The 21,042-nt window shown below is 44.3% G+C and overlaps 1 protein-coding gene across 12 annotated transcripts in view; it reads left to right on the top strand.

The window, feature by feature from the left end:
• The window catches only part of EPHB1 (EPH receptor B1), a 355,934-nt gene that overhangs the window by 302,505 nt on the left and 32,387 nt on the right, over positions 1-21,042 (top strand). For 11 of the 12 annotated variants that reach the window (XR_014157203.1, XR_014157204.1, XR_014157205.1 and 8 more), the window contains 3 exons: positions 11,171-11,293; positions 14,276-14,523; positions 15,423-15,638. Coding sequence is in view for 5 of the 12 variants with exons in the window: in XM_081864477.1 (XP_081720603.1) it covers positions 11,171-11,293; positions 14,276-14,523; positions 15,423-15,638 (587 nt within the window). In the remaining 7 variants the exon portion in view is untranslated. The remainder of the gene's footprint in view (positions 1-11,170; positions 11,294-14,275; positions 14,524-15,422; positions 15,639-21,042) is intronic. The other variant, XM_081864478.1, reaches the window with a different exon arrangement.

Raw genomic sequence — 21,042 nt, 5'->3', positions numbered from 1 at the left:
TGATCTGACACTAACTAAAAGTGAAACAAAAGAAGTGCCATGGTCAGATCACTTCCTGGTGCAACTGGACTTCTCCGCGACCCTTCCCCTCTGCAGGGAGGTGGGACCGATTCGGATGGTCCGCCCCCGCCACTTAATGGATCCAAATGGTTTCCAGAGAGTGGTAGGGGATGCTTTATCCCATGTTGATGGCCTTTCAGTTGATTCCCTGGTGGCCCGCTGGAATGTGGAGTTAACCAGGGCTATTGACTGTTTGGCTCCGAAGCGCCCTCTCCGATTGCATGGAGCCCGGAGAGCCCCGTGGTTTTCCACGGATCTGAGGGCAATGAAACAATCGTTGAGACGGCTAGAGCGCCGGTGGCGGATAACTCATTCTGAAGCTGACCGGACACAGGTTAGAGCTCAATGTCGAGCCTACCAAGTGGCGGTAGCGACGGCGAAGAAAACTTTCTTCGCCGCCTCTATTGCATCTGCAGAAAACAGCAGCAGGAGACTTTTTCAGGTGGTCCGCAATTTAGCGGAACCACCTGCTACATCGGGGCCCAGTACGGGCCACATGATCTCCTGCAATGATTTTGCAAAGTTTTTTGCAGATAAAGTCGCTCAGATTCGGGAAGAGGTAGACGCCACCGTGGGAGCAGGGCCGGGGCGGGAGAGTGCTAGAGTCCTGTCTAGTCAAATTGCATGGGATCAATTCCAATCTGTTACCACCGAGGATGTGGACAGGCTGCTTGGACGAGTGAAACCAACCACCTGTCTCCTTGATCCTTGCCCATCCTGGCTTATAAAAGCTAGCCGGGAAGGACTGGGTGATGGGCTTCGTGAGGTGGTGAATGCTTCCCTCCGTGAGGGAGCCTTCCCAGACCCACTGAAAGAGGCGGTTATCAAACCACTTCTTAAAAAACCATCTTTAGATGCGGCCACGATGGCCAACTATCGCCCAGTCTCAAATCTTCCATTCTTGGGCAAGGTGATTGAGCGAGTGGTTGCTGAACAACTCCAGGCACGCCTGGAAGAAGCGGACCATTTGGATCCCTTCCAGTCGGGATTCAGGCCTCATCATGGGACTGAAACTGCCTTGGTCGCACTGGTTGATGATCTCCGGCGGGCCAGGGACAAAGGTGAGAGCTGTTTCCTGGTTCTGCTGGATCTCTCAGCGGCGTTTGATACCATCGACCATAACATCCTCCTGGACCGTCTTGAGGGGCTGGGAGCTGGGGGCACTGTCATACAGTGGTTCCGCTCCTTCCTCCTGGGCCGTGTTCAGAAAGTGGTGGTGGGGGATGAGTGTTCAGACCCCTGGGCTCTCACTTGTGGGGTGCCTCAGGGTTCTGTCCTCTCCCCCATGCTTTTCAACATCTACATGCAGCCGCTGGGAGAGATCATCAGGGGGTTTGGGCTGGGTGTTCATCAGTATGCGGATGATACCCAGCTCTACCTCTCTTTCAAATCAGAACCAGTGAAGGCGGTGACAGTCCTGTGTGAGTGTCTGGAGGCGGTTGGAGGATGGATGGCGGCTAACAGATTGAGATTGAATCCTGACAAGACAGAAGTACTGTTTCTGGGGGACAGGAGGCGGGCAGGTGTGGAGGACTCCCTGGTCCTGAATGGGGTACCTGTGCCCCTGAAGGACCAGGTGTGCAGCCTGGGAGTCATTTTGGACTCACAGCTGTCCATGGAGGCACAAGTTAAATCCGTGTCCAGGGCAGCTGTGTACCAGCTCCATCTGGTACGCAGGCTGAGACCCTATCTGCCTGTGGACTGCCTCGCCAGAGTGGTGCATGCTCTGGTTATCTCCCGCTTGGACTACTGCAATGCACTCTACGTGGGGCTACCTTTGAAGGTGACCCGGAAACTACAACTAATCCAGAACGCAGCAGCCAGACTGGTGACAGGGAGCGGCCGCCGAAACCATATAACACCGGTCTTGAAAGACCTACATTGGCTCCCAGTACGTTTCCGAGCACAATTCAAAGTGTTGGTGCTGACCTTTAAAGCCCTAAACGGCCTCGGTCCAGTATACCTGAAGGAGCGTCTCCACCCCCATCATTCTACCCGGACACTGAGGTCCAGCACCGAGGGCCTTCTGGCGGTTCCCTCACTGCGAGAAGTCAAGTTACAGGGAACCAGGCAGAGGGCCTTCTCGGTAGTGGCGCCCTCCCTGTGGAATGCCCTCCCACCAGATGTCAAAGAGAACAACAACTACCAGACTTTTAGAAGACATCTGAAGGCAGCCCTGTTTAGGGATGCTTTTAATGTTTGATGTATCATAGTATTTTAATATTCTTTTGGAAGCCGCCCAGAGTGGCTGGGGAGGCCCAGCCAGATGGGCGGGGTATAAATAATAAATTATTATTATTATTATTATTATTAAGAAAAAATGAGAAGCTGAGATGTATGCAGCACTTGTTTGTCAGCCAGTTACTTGTAGTATGCGCTTGTCATCAGCCCTTTTACACATGAGTCCTAGGAGAGAGGCCTACACATAGACCTCGGCTCAGCAGAAATGGGAGTTTGTCACAGATTACTGTAAAGAGCAACTGCCTTTTTGCTTGCTATAGTTAGATTGATGAGCAAAGGCAAGGTCTTGGAGGGAATTGATAAACAAACACTCCCCCCCCCCCCAATTCTATAAAGTGCCTGTTTTTTCCAACTTCCTCCTTTTGAAATGCATAGATTGATTAGTCACAGTGAAATATAGGCATATGGCTTTTCATCAGCTGTTTAGTAAACAGATCATATCCAGATCCTTCCCAGAATGCAAACGGAGCTCTCCTGAAAGGCAGCAAATGAGCCTTTATAACCTGTATTAGGAAAGTTAATAGGATAATAAAATAGCAAGGCAGCAATCTTGGCCAGTGAGTAATCACTGTCCATCGACACTTCTCCACCCGCACCTACACATACTTTACGTGTTTGCTGTGCATGCAGAACCAGCTGCAAACAATTATATTCGACAGTTCCCAGGTGTTTCAGGGGAAATCTCCAACACAAATGCACACAGCTCTTTAGGGCTCTTCAGATTACAGCCAGCAGCAATACCTATGTAAACCACAGCCAAAGCAGGAAATGAGATAGGGGGAAGAAAACCAAATTGGGAGCAGCTAAAATCCAATTTGCACTTTAGGAGAGAAGCCTCCCAGACTTTCTCTTTCTTTAAAAGGAAAATGTGAGCCTAAATTCTTGGGGAGAATGTACTCATTATAATTCAAATGGACGGATCATGAACATGCAGCCATGGAATTAAAGATTAACCAAGAGCGTACTGCAAAAGGTGGAATTAAGGTTTCCTGCTAAATTTGTAGTTGCTCTTGTACTTCCTGACCTTCAGATGCTTTGTTGTATATCCCTGAGATTTTCTTAATTTTAACTTTTGGACAAAATGTCTCTGGATCACTTTTTATCCTTAAGGGAAGATAATTAAGCTGAAAACAGAGGCCAAGAGAGCTCAGTGCTGAAGCCTAATAGGTTTAAATAATTTTAAAGCTATTTAATGAGACCAATGTGAATATGGATGATGGGATCCTTTGCACAGAAAGTTTCTAAGCTCGGCAACAGTGAATCAGGATACAGTAACTATCCATATTTTCCCGCTAATGTGTAATACCCCTTAAAGAAACGTGTGATCGGATTACCTAAAATGTTTACTTCAGTACAAAATATATGTCAGTATACTAGACTATACAGAAGATTGTGAAAACTGCCAAAAAAGCATAACTCAAAAACATAAGTATAAAGTTACACTATTATATCAACTTTCTAACAAACATGCTGGTATATCTGAAATTACTGAGCACAAATAGCATTTATCGGCCACAACTGATTTTTTTTTCTTTTTTTTTTTTTACTAAGCAGTAAGGGACAATATATGTTATATAAATACCTGTAGGCTACTTATGCTAATAAATCAATATACCTATAAATGTAAATATGAAAGTGTTTGGAACTTAGCTCTGCGAGTCTGACACCTTTGAGGGTCCCATTTATAGAACAGTGACCCTTAGAGCTGGTGGGGGAAAGATAATATAGATGGGGAACATGCGGCCTCCCCAAATGTTCTTGGATTCCCATCATACCCGGTTGCAAGATAATCTAAAAATTACAGCTCTGTGCAAATTGCCTCTCAAAATTTTCCATCATATTTGTGGGCAGAGAAATTATGGGGAGAGGAATTCACTTAATTTCTCCAGGGGGTGAGAAATTTTCCAAAAGTCATTCTAGGGCAATCTACTTACCCTGTTTTGGGCTCTTTGGAGGAAGTATGGAACACACATACCATTCCAAATAAATAAATAAGTGTGAGGCCAGTACTTCTCAAAGCTTCTAGAACTGTATTCAAAGTACACATATATATGATGCTAGAAAGACATGGATTTCTGGCTTATTTCTATGTGCATTTTTGAATGTGAGTAGGAATGTGTAATGTTGGAGAAGTAGGCCTAGGTTTGGACCACATTTACTGAGATGTAGATGAATAGAAAAAAGTTGACCCAGCGCTTGAGCAGATTGCCCTTCCTGTCTTAGTGTTGTTTTTGCAATACAGGTAGAAACTTCCCTTTTTGATATAAAAATGCACACATCCCCATGGTTGCTGTTTGCTGTGTCTTTGTTCAGCAAGTTAGTTTTCTGTGTCATGACATTCGGATGGATTTTTACTTTCTGGGCTCTGCAGGAGCTTCTTCAGCATGACCTTTGTACCCTTGTAGCCAGCAAATCTTTGAGCAAACATATTTACCACTCCTCAAACACCGCTGGACTGTTTGTATACATGATACGCCTCTTCCCTACTGCCATGATTCTCTTTTGCGGCATTTCTGCACTTTTTAATGCCCATTAGCTAAAGCCTTGTTCCCTGAGCCATTACAGTACTTCTCCCTATGCCCTTGGTCCTCTGATGTGTTCCCACTGCTGACATTTCCCCCGAAACAGCACTTTGTCTCTCTGTCTGACAGCATTTATTTTTTTTAATGGAAAGAATTATTTCGTATAAGGCAAAAGCAAGCACACAGCTCAGTGGCAGGAACATTGTAAGGGCAGCCCATCAGGACAAATTTGAGACAGCTGGCATAAAACAAGGCAAAAATATGTAGGTAAGGCAGCACATAAATTCTGGCCTCCTCTGTGCAGAAATTTTAAAAGTTATTAATAGGCAGCAGATCAACTCGTTCCTTCTGAGACAAAACAAAGGTTTCTGCAGGTATGTTTTCCTGCATTGATCTGTGGGGTGCCATGCCTTGAATCAATCCCGCCAATGCATTTCCTTCTTTATTTTCAAAGCTCTCCTGCCTCTTTTGGAAAAAGCTCCCACCTGGATGCCAAATCTGAGTAGCAGCTCATTGGTAACAGTGCATATCCCAGGTGACCGCTGATAGTGCCTTGAAGACTGCACACATTTCAGATTATGCGCTTTTGGCAACCTCTGGGCAAGGCCTGCACTGCACAAAATAAAAGACTGTTCCTGGAATTTGAGTGCGGGTGGCGCTGTGGTCTAAACCACTGAGCCTCTTGGGCTTACCAATCAGAAGGTCAGCATTTCAAATCCTCACAATGGGGTGAGCTCCCATTGCTCTGTCCCAGCTCCTGCCAACTTAGCAGTTCGAAAGTAGATAAATAGGTACTGCTGTGGTGGGAAGGTAAGCAGCATTTCCATGCGCTTTGGTTTCCGTCATGGCATTCTGTTGCACCAGAAGTGGTTTAGTCATGCTGGCCACATGACTCGGAAAGCTGTCTGTGGACAAACACCGGCTCCCTCGGCCTGAAAGCAAGATGAGTGCTGCAACCCTATAGTCGCCTTTGACTGGACTTAACCATCCAGGGGTCCTTTACCTTTTTACCTTTACCTAGCATGCTAGCACAATGGGGCTTCCCTCTTCTCCTCCCCCTGTGTGCTTTCATGCTCTCCTACCAGCCCAAAGAGGGGTGAGAGAACACCCAGAAGAGCATGCAGCAGGAGGAGATGGGAGATCTTTCCATCAGGCAAGTAAAAATGTTTGTGCTGATGGAGTGATCTCCTTAGCGCTGCTTGGAATAGCATCCATAAATTCTGAGTATAGGGAGGGATGGATGGATGGATGGGGAAAGCATGTTAACAAAGCCACAGTGACTAGTAATGAAAGCTATGTGAACAGGATACTCTCCTAATTCCACACTGCTGAGTGGGAAGGTTAAGTGAGGAAGTAATGGCCAAGAGAGCCCAGAGAATCCAAGGTCTGGAGAATGGCTTGGGGTGGCCAGAGATCATTCTCACATGAATATGAAAATATGCACATAAGAGGTCATTTAAGGTTTCCCAAAAGAAGGCATTTTGCTAATGATAGCAGGCTAGATAATGGAGAAAGAGAGCAAATAAAACATTTTCTTTTAAAATCCCAGGTCTTGGAAGAATCCACAGGTCAGGACCATTTCTTTATGTTTGTGGTGGGGAGAAAGTGTCCCTCAGCAAAGGTAAAGGTAAAGGACTCCTGGACAGTTAAGTCCAGTCAAAGGCGACTCTGGGGTTGCGGTGCTCATCTTGCTTTCAGGCCGAGGGAGCCGGCATTTGTCCACAGGCAGCTTTCCGGGTCATGTGGCCAGCATGACTAAACTGCTTCTGGCACCATGGAACGCCAAGACGGAAACCAGAGTGCATAGAAAAGTCCCCCGCAAAGCTCTAGTAAGAGCACTCCCTACAGCCCCTCTACTTGGCTGATGTAGATAAAAAAGGGTACAAGGTAACAAGCAACGTTTTCAATTCTGTTTCGGCACACTGCAGAGCCAGTGCTATAGTCTGTCACTGCAACAGTAAAACAGAAATCCTTACAGTGTATATCTTTCTTCCCAAATGAAACATCTAGGTTAGTCTGTCTACTTAACTCTTCAAACCATTTTCTGCGTGTTGGAGTGCTGGCATTTAAATGACCTAGATGCAATAAGCAGCCAAACACAAATGAGGCAGCCTCAGTTGGCAAGCCAGTCTCTTCCATGTGCCTGCTTGCAGAGTATCAGTATCTTGTTCTACAAGTAAGAAGTTAAGAAGACAATAATTGCTTTCTGGAGCAGAGCAAGGTCCATCTAGTTTTGCATTCTGTTTTTAACAGAGACTGACCAGATGCTTCCCATGGTCACAAGCTAGACATGAAGACCTCCCTTGTTGTTATCATCAGCATCTGGTATTTATATACATAGGTACATTACCTCTATATGTGGAGGTTCCATTTAGCTATTTTGGCTAAAGCTGTTGATAAAGCTCTCCTACATCTTAAAGGTAATTTCCAAAAATTCATGATCCATTTTGTGTGCTGGCAAGAGCTGTGTGCCCATGCTAATACTGTGCATAAGTCTCATAGCCAGGTGATTCCACTGGATTTATCATCTCAGTTATTGTTTTGGTAAGTATCCATGCAAGATGCAGAGTGTGTGCCCTTGAAAACCCTGAAACACAAAATTAGAGAGATGCATCTTTCACTAGCTTGCCATCTGCTGGTGGTGCAGAAAAAAATGCAGAACTTTGAGATACAGGCATTCTCCCCAGCTGCATGCTTCAGTGAAACTAAAGTGGGGAGCACCTCTAAACACCCTTTAAACGCCCTCTGTGCCCTCTCACTTCAATCCATACCAAAATGCTGGATCCAAAAATATCCACAACTAGAATTGAAACTCTGGGGCCAGCAGAAGGCTGGAGGATGCATCGGAAAGCAGCTACAGCTGCTGCGTGACCCCACACACCAGCTGTTAGATGGGGAGGCTAAACAGCCTAAGCAGAGCTCTGCTGCACCTCTGGTCTCTATGGGGTTTCCTTCACCCTCACTGACATCTTCTTCGGAATCTGGAGAGTGTCCCTCTGTGAGCCACGAGGACTCTGTAGCTCTCTCCTGCCATTTCTGGGTTTGAATTGAACTATTTAATTATTTCCCAGTGCTGTGTGTGTATGCGGTCACTTGAGTCTATTGCTTGTAAGTGGTGTGTGTGTGTGTTTGTGTGCGCGCGCACGCGCACGCGCACGCGCACGCGCGCACACACACACACACACACCTGTGCAGAAAAGTCCTCTTCTTTAGGCAGAACAGAGAGGTTGCTAATTCTCAGCAAGAAAACCAAACAGCTCCTGTCAACTAGGAATATACACTGTTCTACTTGCCATCTTTGAGTAGACGAATCATAAAGCTTTTATTGATAGCCCTATGGTTGGATTTGGTCTTTGTACTGTACTTTGGACTTCCAAAGATGTTGTTCCAAATATGTCAGACTGCCTTTATCCTTAGGCTGGTTCCAAACTCTGGCAGATTTCCTCAGACTTTTTATGAGTACAGACGTGTTTGTCAGCAGCATGGATACCTTTCTCCTGGACGTTTAGAAGCAATTTTACACTGGCCGAGTGGGTAGTACTAAGTCCAAGGTCATTGCGTCCCCAACTTGATCCTTCTGTGTTATATGTTTGTTTTGCTTTTCTAATCTGTAAGCCAGCCTTGGTTATGATCTTGTAAATTCCTTTGTAATCCTGCTAGAGCATCAGCTGCACTTGTAAAAGGATTTATGGAACAGTAAAAATGTATGTGATGAAGCTGTAAAAAGATTTATGAACTGGGCAAAGCATGGATGACTTCATCGCAGGTTTTGCCATCAGTAATGGAAGGATAGAGTTTTGGCCCAGTGTGTGCCTAAGGCTGCCTTCCTGTAAGCTGCAGCTTTCCCTTTGGCAGATTTAGTGCTTTACTACTAAGCTGTAAGTGAAAGAATTGTACTGTGAGGAAGAGAGATGAACTATTGTAAGGGTTTGGTATTTCACTAGGTGTTGTGTCCTGTGCCACCTTTGCTGCTTCTATTAGACGTGGCACACCATCCGGATGAGTAGCAACCAGCAGTTGGTGGGGAATGGACATTCTGCCCTGTTCCTATGTGACTTGTGAGTGTCAGGCACTCTGAATTCTCAAGACTCATAGAAACTCTGGAGTCTGGAAATGCCACAACAGATTTCAAAGTTTGTGACTCTTCTGCAGTCCTGGGATATTCTAGACCTGGATCTTCATGTTTCATAGGGCTTACGGCTGCTACTTACGTTAAATATGTGGTAAACGAATAATGCTTGAATGGGATTGGATTAATTATATAGACATTTAAACTGCAGTCCTAAGCTGAGAAGAGGTGGAGAGTGTTTGCTCTCTGACTGATTGCCAAACATAAAAAGGTGAGGAGCAAATCCTGGGAGAGATGAGATGCTAGAACAAAAGTTAATAATAGGATGGAAAGAGAAAGGGGCAGGTGAGAGTAGGGAATAGGAGAGTCACAGCAGTGGCGCTGACTTTAGTGCCATTGCCCAGAATAAAAGAGGATTACTATTTTTCCAGTGAAAACAAGATAACTGTGCAGTGCATTCCAAGGATTGCCTGCTGCGATCACCCAGAGTATCTCTGGCAATCTTTTCAGGTGTTAAATATAGTGATTCATTTTGGTCAAAAGCATATGACAAATCTTAGGTTAGCCACTTCTCTGAAAATAGTGTACACTACAAAGAGAGAGTTGAAGAAGAAATGGAAGGGCAATTTTCTGGAGAGCACCAGGTTGGCAAAGGGTGGTGTGATGTAATGCATGCCATGTTTAGCTCAGGTGACTTTCACTACTTGGGAAGCCCATTTTCACGTTCGGAAGACTGGGATTTTCAGCTTCAGCCTGCTGGGCCTCATAGCTGCAGCAACACCTTTTTGGATCCTACAGGCCAGGTAATTTGACAGGTGAATGGCATAAAAGGCTTGAGAGGACTAAGCCGCAGTTCGGGAGGTGGTAGAGCTCTCACTTCTCTTTACTAGCACCTGGCCGCAAACAAGAAATACATCGGTTGCCTTTGTAATGGGTGAAAGTGATTGTTTTTTTTCCAGCGTTCAAGTTTGCAATGTAATCTCAAAACAGCAACTTGACTAGCCTTTGTTAGATTCACGGGTTCCACGATTTAATGTGCACCAGATGGGAGGAAATGCCTCCACCAATGCGATTTGTGTTCCTGCGTATGAGATCTCTCTTAAAATTTAATGAGTGAAATAATGAGGTTTCTACCAAAGTTAACTCCTGCCGGCAACCTCCCAAACTCCCTGCAGCAGCCTACAAGTTCCCAGTCATGTCTGGTAGAGATTTGGCAGCCTGCTGCAAGGGGCCATGTGACGCTTTTTGAAAGCTAAAGCAAACCCCCAAGAATATTTATTATGGAGGCTGTATTTTATCATTAGGATGCTCACTCGTTTGTAATTGCTGCATTCTGTCATTTTAGTAGCAGCCACAAAACTATCAAAGGTATGTTGGGTAAATAAAAATGGCTTAAATTATGCATGAACAGCAGCATCGTAAACCTGCTGCCATCTTTCCCATAAAAACAGCAAACTAGTGTTGGTTTGTAACTTCCCTCTAGCGGGTTGAATGTTCAGCCTGAACAAGAGAGGGCTTGCAAGGAGGCATTTAACACCAGGCTACAGAGGTGGTCAATCTGAATCAACTGGAAAGCTCCTAGAATGTCAAAAAGCTGAATAAATGACTTTCTGCACTCTCTTAAGTCCTTCATCTGTATACGCCTCCTCTTTCAGAAGGGACACCGTGATGATTTTCACTGTGATTGAATCCTCTTGATTTTTCTTTCCTTTCTTCTTTTTCATTTCTGAGACAACTTTTCCCAAAGCGATTTCCTTCTTTCTTCCATTTCTCCCTCCCCTCCTCCTCCTCCTCTTCATTCATTTATTCTCTCAGCTTGCTGCTATTCTCTTTGATTTTTATCTTTATTTTTGCCCTCCATTCACTGCTATAGCACAGCCACCTGGTATAACCCTTCCAGACAGACAGACGCAGGAAAGGTGTCAGATTGATAAATATTGATCTCTACCTGCAGTTCTTTCCTTGACTCTCCTGCTAATGGATTTGGTACTGCTTCAATAAATAACAGTGTGCACCCACTTTCTGGGTGCAACCCATGGCCTGCTCCCAATCTGCCAGTTATAACTAATACGTTACACATTTCAAGGAGAAAAGATAATACAGGGGAAGCGGAGAGAAATATAAGAGGAAGAATGAAACAAGAGAGCAAGTGAATAGGGGAGCTGATTGTACAGATAGGCAAGGAAGGAAGGTTTAGGGGGAGACGTGCTGTTGATCCCTTTTCCCGGAGATGAATATGATTTTTTCTCTCTCTTCCGCTCTTCTCTAAAATGAGAAGGATCCCCAGGAATGAAGATCTACATTGACCCTTTTACGTATGAGGACCCCAATGAAGCTGTTCGTGAGTTTGCCAAGGAAATTGATGTGTCTTTCGTGAAGATTGAAGAAGTCATTGGAGCAGGTGTGACTCATTTCCCATTGGGCAGGTTTCAGTGGCATCCCTCCCCCCTTTCCCCTTCCCTTCATTTACCTTCCTGCTTTCTTCCCTTCCCTCCTCTGTTGTGGATGCTCAGGTTCGTTCTGCTCAATTAACAGTGGACTGGCACTTTTCTCCTGGAAGCCTAACAGAATTTTCTTCTGTGATTTAAGAGACTGTGCTTAATTAATTGACTCACTTTAATACATTGTTGTGCTCCCTGGTTTAATTAACAATAAATAGGTAGGGCAATAGCTCCCTAGTTTACAGCATCTCTCTTATCTGCTACAGCAGGAATCATACCTTTTTGGGGCCGTTAACTAATTTCAGAAGCAAAAGCTTGCATACTTACCATTAAAACACACACAACAACAACAACAACAACAACCTACCCTCTAGTTATTAAAAACCAGCCGTTTGTGTTAAACAACAGTGTGAAGAACAGCATTTAAGAGATTAGTTGTTATTTTGTGCAAATAGTTTGACTTGTTCCCTTTAAATCTTTTGAGTGGTAAGCTTACCCAGGGCGGGGACAGTTTAACTACAGCCCCTGAGCACTTCTCAAACTCGTCATACCAGAGACCCATTCCCAAAGACAGTGCTAACATGTGAATGTTGCTTCATCACTGTACAACTTCAAATGATCCAGGAAGTACAGTTCACCTAGGAGGAGGTTAGTACCCCCGCTGGAGGGAGCAGCATGTTCAGAACTTTAGTTAACAGTAGCCATGTAAGGGGGGGAAAGAATATTTGTGGTTGCAGTGGACCATAGGTAGATCCCAAAGCCCATCTAGTCCATCAAAAGGGGAAAGTATCACAACCTGAAGACAGCAAAGTATTGCATTTTGACTACACCATGAGAGGACTGATGTACTACCATCCCCAAGGATTTCCAATGTCCCCTCACCCCAAATTCACAGAGTGTGCATACTCAGAATCTTTCCACTATTGTGAAATGGTGGAAATCCTGAGTATGCAGTCTTTCCTGAGAATATAAGAAGTGCTTGGGTGGAGCACACTAGGAGCAAGCTAGTCCAGCATTCTTTATAACAGGGGTAGGGGAACCTGTGGGTCTCCTGACATGGTTGGACTACAAGTCTCATCACCCTTTATTATTGGCCAGGCTAGCTGGACTGATGGCAGTTGGAGTTCAACATCACCTGGAGAGCCACAGTACACGAACCATCAGAAAGTGGCCTGTAGTCCACCAATGGACCAGAGTATACTTTTTGCCCATTCCTTTGCTCTGGGCATCTAGAGTCTGCTAGCATGCTAGCATGTAAGTTCCCAACTCCCATGTGTCAGAGCCCATCTGCTGCTATATCTCTTTGCTCTTTCTTTCCAGCATCTTTATAACCAGTTGCTTATAATCTGTGCCAACCTATTGTTTGCATTCATTGCTTGCTATTTGCGTTCAGTGCTTCAGCGTTGCTTCGTTTTCCACTAAAGGTGCTTCCAGATGAAGCTGCTTCTGAGCATCAGATGTACAGCATGTGGATTTTCATTCCAATCACTGTCTGTCCAAATGGACTAGAGGCAGTCTGGGTGGCACAACAATGGCAGTACCATCATGGCACCAAATGTTTGGAATAGGAAGTACCTCTTCTGGAGTTGGCACTGTGCCTATTTTATGAGCTATTGTCTGGAAGCATCCTTAATTTTCTCTTTTACTTTATCTCCCTCCCAACCACACTTTCTGCCTCTATACTGAGCCTCCCACTCATTCCACAAAAGCCTTTCCCTCCCCATTTTATGAGACAAGATGGAAGACACTGGTAGCTCACAAAAGCCTTGGAGAGCAGCTCAAGCAGCAAGCCCTTTCCCTTTTACTCTGCTTCCACTGAAGTCCATTCTAAAAAATTCACCTGTCTGCTTCCACTGAAGTCCACTGTAAATAGTTTTCTGTCTGCTTTGGTATAAAATTTGAATAAAAACAGTTTTTGGTCTCTTCTGTCCTATTTGTTGCTTTTCTTCTTTTACTAATTGTGTCAGAGTTACATTTGTCTTGCCTGTCTTGTGACTTGATCTTAAAAATATGCCCAATAAATTCAGTAAAACTTAGCACATAGACTTAGGATCACAGAATAAGGCTGCAATATTATGCCTACTTAGCTGAGAGAAAGCTCCATGAATTCAGTAGGACTTGCTTCTGAGTATACATGTTGAGGACTGTACCATTAGTATGACAGCTTGGGAGAGACCTTGGATGTCATATAGATCTCTGCCTTGTGCAGCATCTGCAGCATCCCTGGCAAAATTCACTTTCAGCATTGCAGACAGTGAAGAGGAGCCCACCACCTCCTGTTTCCCTTTCAAACAGTTCTTACTGTTAGGAAGTTTCTCTTCAATGAAACAGATTACAACATAAAACATATTTCTACTGAATTAACCGATGGCCGAGTAGTTGGAAGCACCACAGGAAGCTGCCTTGTACCAAGTCAAACTATTGTCCATCTAGCTCAGTAATGTTTACATTGACTGGCAGCTGCTCTCCAGGGTTTCAGACAACCTGGAGCCATCAAAATGATATTGGGACTACAGTTCCTATCATCCATGACTGTTGGCCATGCTGGCTAGAGCTGATGGGAGCTGCAGTCCAGCAACATCTGGAGAGACCCAGCCTGGCGGAAGCTGGAACAGAGGCTTCTGGACCTTTCAGCATTGTGATGTCATACTGTCATGTCATGTGATAGTGCTAAAAGAAAAAATCTCCTTGGCCCAAACCTCCCTCTTTGATAATATAGTTAAAGGTACAAGAATTGTGCTGTGTGTTGCTTCTGCTCACTTTATTACAGGGCTGGTATTTAGACACATGTTTTCCTGCCATTCACTTTTTGAAGAAATGTTTAGAATGTCTTGGGCAAGCACCTTGTCCTCAGCTTGGGTAGCACTCATTTCTCTCTCCCCGCCCCCTTAAAATAGCAGAACGAGCAAAGTCGATTGTAAACGGTACCTGTTCCATTACAGGGGAGTTTGGTGAAGTCTACAAAGGGCGCCTCAAACTGCCTGGCAAGAGAGAAATCTATGTGGCTATTAAGACATTAAAGGCTGGCTACTCTGAGAAGCAGCGGCGGGATTTCCTGAGTGAGGCCAGCATCATGGGTCAGTTTGATCATCCAAACATCATTCGACTAGAGGGGGTGGTCACCAAAAGCCGCCCAGTGATGATTATTACAGAGTTTATGGAAAATGGTGCCCTGGATTCCTTTTTACGAGTAAGTATGACTTTCTTTCTTTTTGAAGTGATAATGAAATTGGATCGATTTAATGAGGCCAGCTCTCGTGGAGGTGTTCACTGTGCAATTCGGCCCTGCAAATGCAGGAGCATGCCTTTCCCTCCAAATTAAATCGTCCAAAACAACAATGACATCCTGGCCTTAATGTAATTATTGCTAAATCTGTTTGGAAGTTGCGCAAATGTTTACTGCATTTTGTAGCAACCCTGCTGATAAGTATTTTAAACAGATTTTATTGATTTTTTTTAATGTTTTTAGCAGTTCTTGTTTTTATCTTGAGTTCTGTCAGGGAAAAGGGCAGGATATAAATAATCACCATCATCCTAGGACTGTTAAATGGTCTCCAACTCTCCTTCTGACACCAGTGGAGAGCTTCTCCTGCTCTTGGACCAGTCTTGCCCATTCTGGTCCTCTCAGGAAGTTTTGGACTCCAACTGCCATCAGCCCTAGCAAAATGGCCAATGGGCGGGGATGGTGGGAGTTGTAGTCCGAAAAGATATAGAGTATACTAGGTTGGTGTAGGTTGCCATAGTAGGCAATGGCTTTTTCCTTGAGATTCCTTCATTGGTCCTTCCTTTTCTCAATTCTCTTCATTTACTGCTCATATTTTTGTTGGCACTCCATCTCTTCCACTTATGCTTTCATTAGAATTAGTTTCCAGTCTATTGCCTGTTCTTTCTCCTTCCTTCAGCTACTGATTCTGAGATTTCCTATCATCTCTTGGGACCGCTTCCTTCACATTTCCCCAAAATTAGCCTCCCTATCTGGCCAAATAGATCTCTGTTCCTTAGAGCCCGTATTGTAGGATACTATTCCCTGCCCGGATTCTTTGAATACAGAGGAATGCTAATTCTTTCATTTAACTTTCACTGATACAGCAAAATGATGGGCAGTTTACAGTCATCCAGTTGGTGGGGATGCTGCGAGGGATCGCAGCTGGTATGAAGTACCTTGCAGAAATGAATTATGTCCACCGGGACCTTGCAGCCAGAAATATCCTGGTCAACAGCAACCTGGTTTGCAAAGTATCTGACTTTGGCCTGTCACGTTACTTACAAGATGACACCTCAGACCCCACTTATACCAGCTCTTTGGTAAGTTCCTGTTCACATATCATGTACGTAAGAACTCACGTGGAGGGAGATGTGCAGTTTCCATCAATTCACTTTTAGTCAGTGATAACAGCTGCAACTATGCATTGGCCCTCTTCTAATGATTTCCATACAAAATGGTTTTAGTTGAATATCCATTCCAATATTTATTGCAGTCATAATTTGTTGTATGGTGATTATGAGGACCAAGGTCATATTGGAGACACATTTCAAGGGAGGCTTGGTCCCAAAGGAACTATATTTTGAATGGGAAATAGAGAGGAAGGGAGGAGAGAAAAAGTATCGGCCTAGGAACATGAGCAAACAGGTGATCATAGCAGATGGCAAGTTCAAGGGAACAGCAAAATAGTACTTAGCACTGACACTTGTGATAGGATCAGCACAGCAGCCACTTCGTAGCCATTCAGCTTAATGAAATTTTTGAAGACACTGGATATGTGCTTTTTCAGAAGCATACATTGTTGCCGAAACAACACACAGCTTCCTCTATCACTTCTCAGATTGCCAACAGCTCATTAAGTCCAGGTTCTAATACTGAAGTGTATATTGACTCTCAGTGTATATTGTAAAGCCATGATGTCACCTATTAAGTGGATGCAGGTATTTTACTGTGTGGTTCAGACAGTGAACTCTTGCTTTTTAATGAAGGGAGGAAACGCAGAATTCACAAGAAATTCAAAACACAGTTACAACAGCACTGTGGGATTTTGCAGTTCTTGATTTAAGATATGTCTTAGAGTTAATTCTCCTAAGGAAAGTTTGGTGGTTTTTCTTGGCAAGAGGCCATATTAGGTCACATTGTCTTGGCTGGCCTCAACATCGTTTGCAGTCTTAGCAGACCTTTCAGACTCCACAGTTGACTCAAATGGCTTCTTCTGCTGTCTTGCTGAGACTTGAAGGCAAAAGTGAGTGTTTTCAAGCAACACCAATACTGATGACCAGCATCTACTGATCCTTGGCAGCAGCCCTTAGTGTGCTCTATTTATCATGTCAGAATTCCAGAAAACAAAGCTGGAAAGCGTCTATTACATTTTTACCCCTCCTTTTCTCCAAGAAGCTCAAAGTGGCACACTTGATTCTTTTCCTCACATTTTTCTCCTCACAACAACCCTGTGAGGTATGTTAGGCTGAGAGACTGCGACTGGCCCAAGGTCAGTGGGCTATCTAATTGGCTTTAAGTCAGGATATCCTAAAGCACTGGTGATTGATGCCTGTACCAAAACATTTTTGTTGCTTTGAACTGCTCAAAATTTCATAATTATCTGAAAAGTTTGTTCCAGCACTGAATAGTATTTTCCTAAAATCATTCAACTTAAAATCTTTCTTCCTATGCCTTATGCTTTTTAAGGCTAGGTATATCTTTCATGAGGGACGTGGGTGGTGCTGTGGGTTAAACCACAGAGCCTAGGACTTGCCGATCAGAAGGTTGGTGGTTCGAATCCCCGTGACGGGGTGAGCTCCCATTGCTCGGTCCCTGCTCCTGCCAACCTAGCAGTTTGAAAACACGTCAAAGTGCAAGTAGATAAATAGATATCGCTCCGGTGGGAAGGTAAACGGCGTTTCTGTGTGCTGCTCTGGTTCGCTAGAAGTGGCTTAGTCATGCTGGCCACATGACCCAGAAGCTGTATGCCGGCTCCCTTGGCCAATAAAGCGAGATGAGCGCCACAACCCCAGAGTCGGCCACGACTGGACCTAATGGTCAGGGGTCCCTTTACCTTTACCTATATCTTTTATAGTAGCTCAGTTTTAAAACTTCCGCTTTATTAAACAGAACTGGACATGACATTTTCATAAGGTTTTTTTAATGATGATGATGATGATGATGATGATGCAAATTGCTGAGGAAATGTAGGAAACTGATTTTAATATTGAAAAACAGAGAGAAACCAACATTGACAGATTCAGCCATTGTTGGCCTGCTCCACAATCCCCCAGTGGGCTCTGTGGCTGATTTGGGATTTGAACACAGGTATCCCCAATCTTGGTCTAACCACTACAGCACATAAAAGATAAGGGCCACCTTAATAGATGCTGTAGAAAAACCTTTAATATGTGTTCCATTAATTTAGAGGGTGTAGCTAAGTGGGTACTGTCTGTTCCAGAATTCCCTTCTAAGCACATCAGATCTTTAACCAACATCTTGCCAAACAAGCAGCAAGACAGAATTTTTGAAAGGTCCAGTGAAATGGGAAAGGTCCTTGCTTCAAGAAGTTTTGGGGACTTGACTGTGACATTTATACCTGACACTGGAGAGATTAGAACAGGATCACATGCATGCCATAGCTGTGTTCACTTGCAGAGCGAATACCGGCGACTGAGCCAGAAACAAGGAGCCAGCTGGTGTCAGTTGGTATGAATTTCACTGGATCCGAAAATCCACTTTCCGGTGGTTGCAAATCAGTGGCATAGGTGCCCTTGCAGTCATTGCAGCCAGGCCAATTTACACCAGCTGAGAATCCTTGAATCAGCCATCCTTGGCTTAACTGGGAGTTCAGTTTCCTCCCCAGGCTGCACACTGCGGCCCATTTAAGTAAATCAATGTGAGTTTAAACTGCCCGACGCTGCCTGCCTGGATTGAGCATGAAGTGGCCTCTCCCACCTCTGGAGAAAAAGCAGATTTTCTCATCTGTATTTTTATAGTTAATTTATGCCACAAATGGTCTTCCCAGCAGCTGGGAAATGATGCACTGCCTGCAATTACATCACAGCCTCCCACGGCAGGTTCATAGCTCTGCTCTGGGGAAAGGGTAGGCAAAAACAACCTTCAAGCAAATCTCTCCTCTTTTGGTTATTTAAATAGAGCTTTTATTACAACAACGAAATCTGTTTTGCCATCCATCTTTGAAAAGCAGCTGAAAACTAGAGCAAACAATTCCTCCCAGAGTCAGTGTCTTACTTTGTCTGCGTTTCTCTTCCTCCTCCCATTAGTTTTAATTATGGCATGAATCATTTACATGGAAACAAGATAATTGTTTTCTAACACTTCACATGCTCCGGCTGCTGCTTATTGCACTCCTCACTCTTCCATTGTGGCATGGCAGTCCTTACCCATCAAATAGGTCACAATGGTGTCTGCCTCCTGTTGGAGAGTCACTGGCTCAGATGAGAGGCACACTGCCACACATGGGATGAGTGCAAGGTTTTAATCTTCACACCCATTGAAGAGATGTTTTGAGTGGGAAGCTCTCTCCGATCTGATAAATTTATTAGGATTAGGCGAGCTGTCTCATCCTCCCTTTGTACAGGTGAGATATTATCCCAGTCACCAGTCTTAGGGTAAGTGTAAGGCAACCAAATCCTCCATTTGATATGCTAGTGAAATTTGCCAGAGCTAGACTCAGAAACCAAGAAGCCTACTCCAGATGAAGTGTGGAAATGAATTTCCTCACAGCTTTCTCTCCCCTCCTTCCAATAAGTCCTGCCCCCACTCCATTGGTATAGCAGCCAAGAGAGGGGTATATATATTCCAACATACTGATGTGCTGATAAGGGTTGTAGGATGGGTGCCTGTATATAATTTTTACATGCGCCTTAGATTAGCCCAGAAAACTAAACCTTTCCCCTGATTTGTTGTGGGGGTGGGGGGAAGATAAGATAATTAAAGAATTAATTCAAGACAATGAGTCAACTCAGCTAATGGGCTCTGGAGAGCTCATGCATCCCTTGTTCCTACCGATATCCCCAATATCAATAGCAACTTTTAACATGTTTGCTTTAACGCTTTAACATGCTCACTACTGCTGCTCACTCCTCCTACTATTGCTGGGCATCTCTGATTCTCCCCCTGGTGCCCAGTTACTCCAGCACTTTCTTTCCCAAGACCACGGTTTTACCATCTTAATTTCTTTGACGATCTAGATATTTGAAATACACACTCAACAAGATTCAAATGAGCATGAACAGCACCATCACCTTGAACTCACTTTGTCAACTTCTGCACTAGTATAGCTTAGATCAGGGAAACTGAAGTTGATTGAGCTGTATGAAATGCAAAGCGCTGGTGGGAATCTGCATTTAAACCAGGAGAGCATGGTTCAAAAAAGTCCCCTGCTGTGCACAGAATCCCCCCACTGTTGCTGTAGGAACCATTAAGACATCAAAAGCACGTTCTCCATCTTCTGGTTTTAAATAGGTCCCTTCCCAACATTCTGACAGTAGGTATCTTTTGTAGCTATGCTGAGATGTGCTCACTCAGAGAGGCATGTTTGCTGACATGCCCTGAAATATAATGAAAGGGAACCCACATTAGTTGCCTCCTAGAATTGGACAAATATAATTTCAAACCGAGCTACCAAAGTATGTGTTGCTCCTCATCTGGTGTATTTGTGATGAGCTGTCATCTTTGTGCCAAGGGCAACTCCACTTCCTTGCCCTTCGCTTGCCATCTTTCTTAGGGGAAGAGGCCCGAAGCAAAGGAAGTTTGCCTGTGCCACAATAGAAAACTGCCAAGGGTAAGGAAGTGTCACTCAGGATAAAACCCTGAAGGCCATAGTTTCTACTTGATATGCAAAGAGGTGCAGAGAAACAGCTGTTGCTGTCAGCCTTTGACGTTTGCTTTTGGGACTAGTAAGTGTGAGAGCACCTACATATTCCCTGCAGGAAACATGCTGTCCTTTCCAAAACACTTGAATGTTCCTTGGCATTCATGGGAATGAGATTTTGTTATTTTAGTTAGTGTTTACATTTAAACATCACAGCTGGAATAAATGTCATAATGTTAATTTTCTTACCACAAACGTCACATGCAGCAAACAACCTGTGCCTCCTTCTTCAAGGTGCATGTTCAGGAACAAGGTAAGTATATAAGCTAGGACAGGGATGGGAACCACCTGTGGCTCTTCAGATATGTTTGGACTCCAACTCTCATCACCCCTGTGAAAACAACCAATAGGCAGGGATGATGGGAGTTGTAGTCTAGCAACATCTGAAGGGCCACCGGTTTCCCATCCCTAAGCTAAAGCCACAAACCTAGACTTATTCTTGGACACACAGACCTAAACCAGTTTTGTTGCTGTTCATGGAATCATGGGAATTATGGTTCTGAGAATTGAAAAACTACAATTTCTAGGGTCCAAGGTCTAAAACATGGCAAGCTAGTTCAAAAGCCAACTGTAATCTAGTCATTGTCCATTTAGCTAATCTTTGGTGTATTCCTTTTGCTCTCTGAACCTGTCACTTTACCAAGGAGAATAATAACAACGTCTTTTGTAAAATCTACTGAGACTTCCTAAGGAAACCTAAATCCTTCTCCTCCTCCTCATACATCAGCACTTGAATAGCTGGTTTGTCTGAAATAGTGTTGCACTCTGAAATTTTGTATTTTGTGATTTTCCACTGATCTGTCAGGATTTGCAGTGAACCAAGGACATTGGCATTCACACTGGGC

The sequence above is a fragment of the Podarcis erhardii genome (assembly GCF_964252035.2).
Source record: "Podarcis erhardii genome assembly, chromosome: 5".
Taxonomy (NCBI): domain Eukaryota; kingdom Metazoa; phylum Chordata; class Lepidosauria; order Squamata; family Lacertidae; genus Podarcis; species Podarcis erhardii.
Note: the sequence above shows the minus strand (reverse complement) of the source record. Positions and strands in the feature narration are given on the sequence as shown.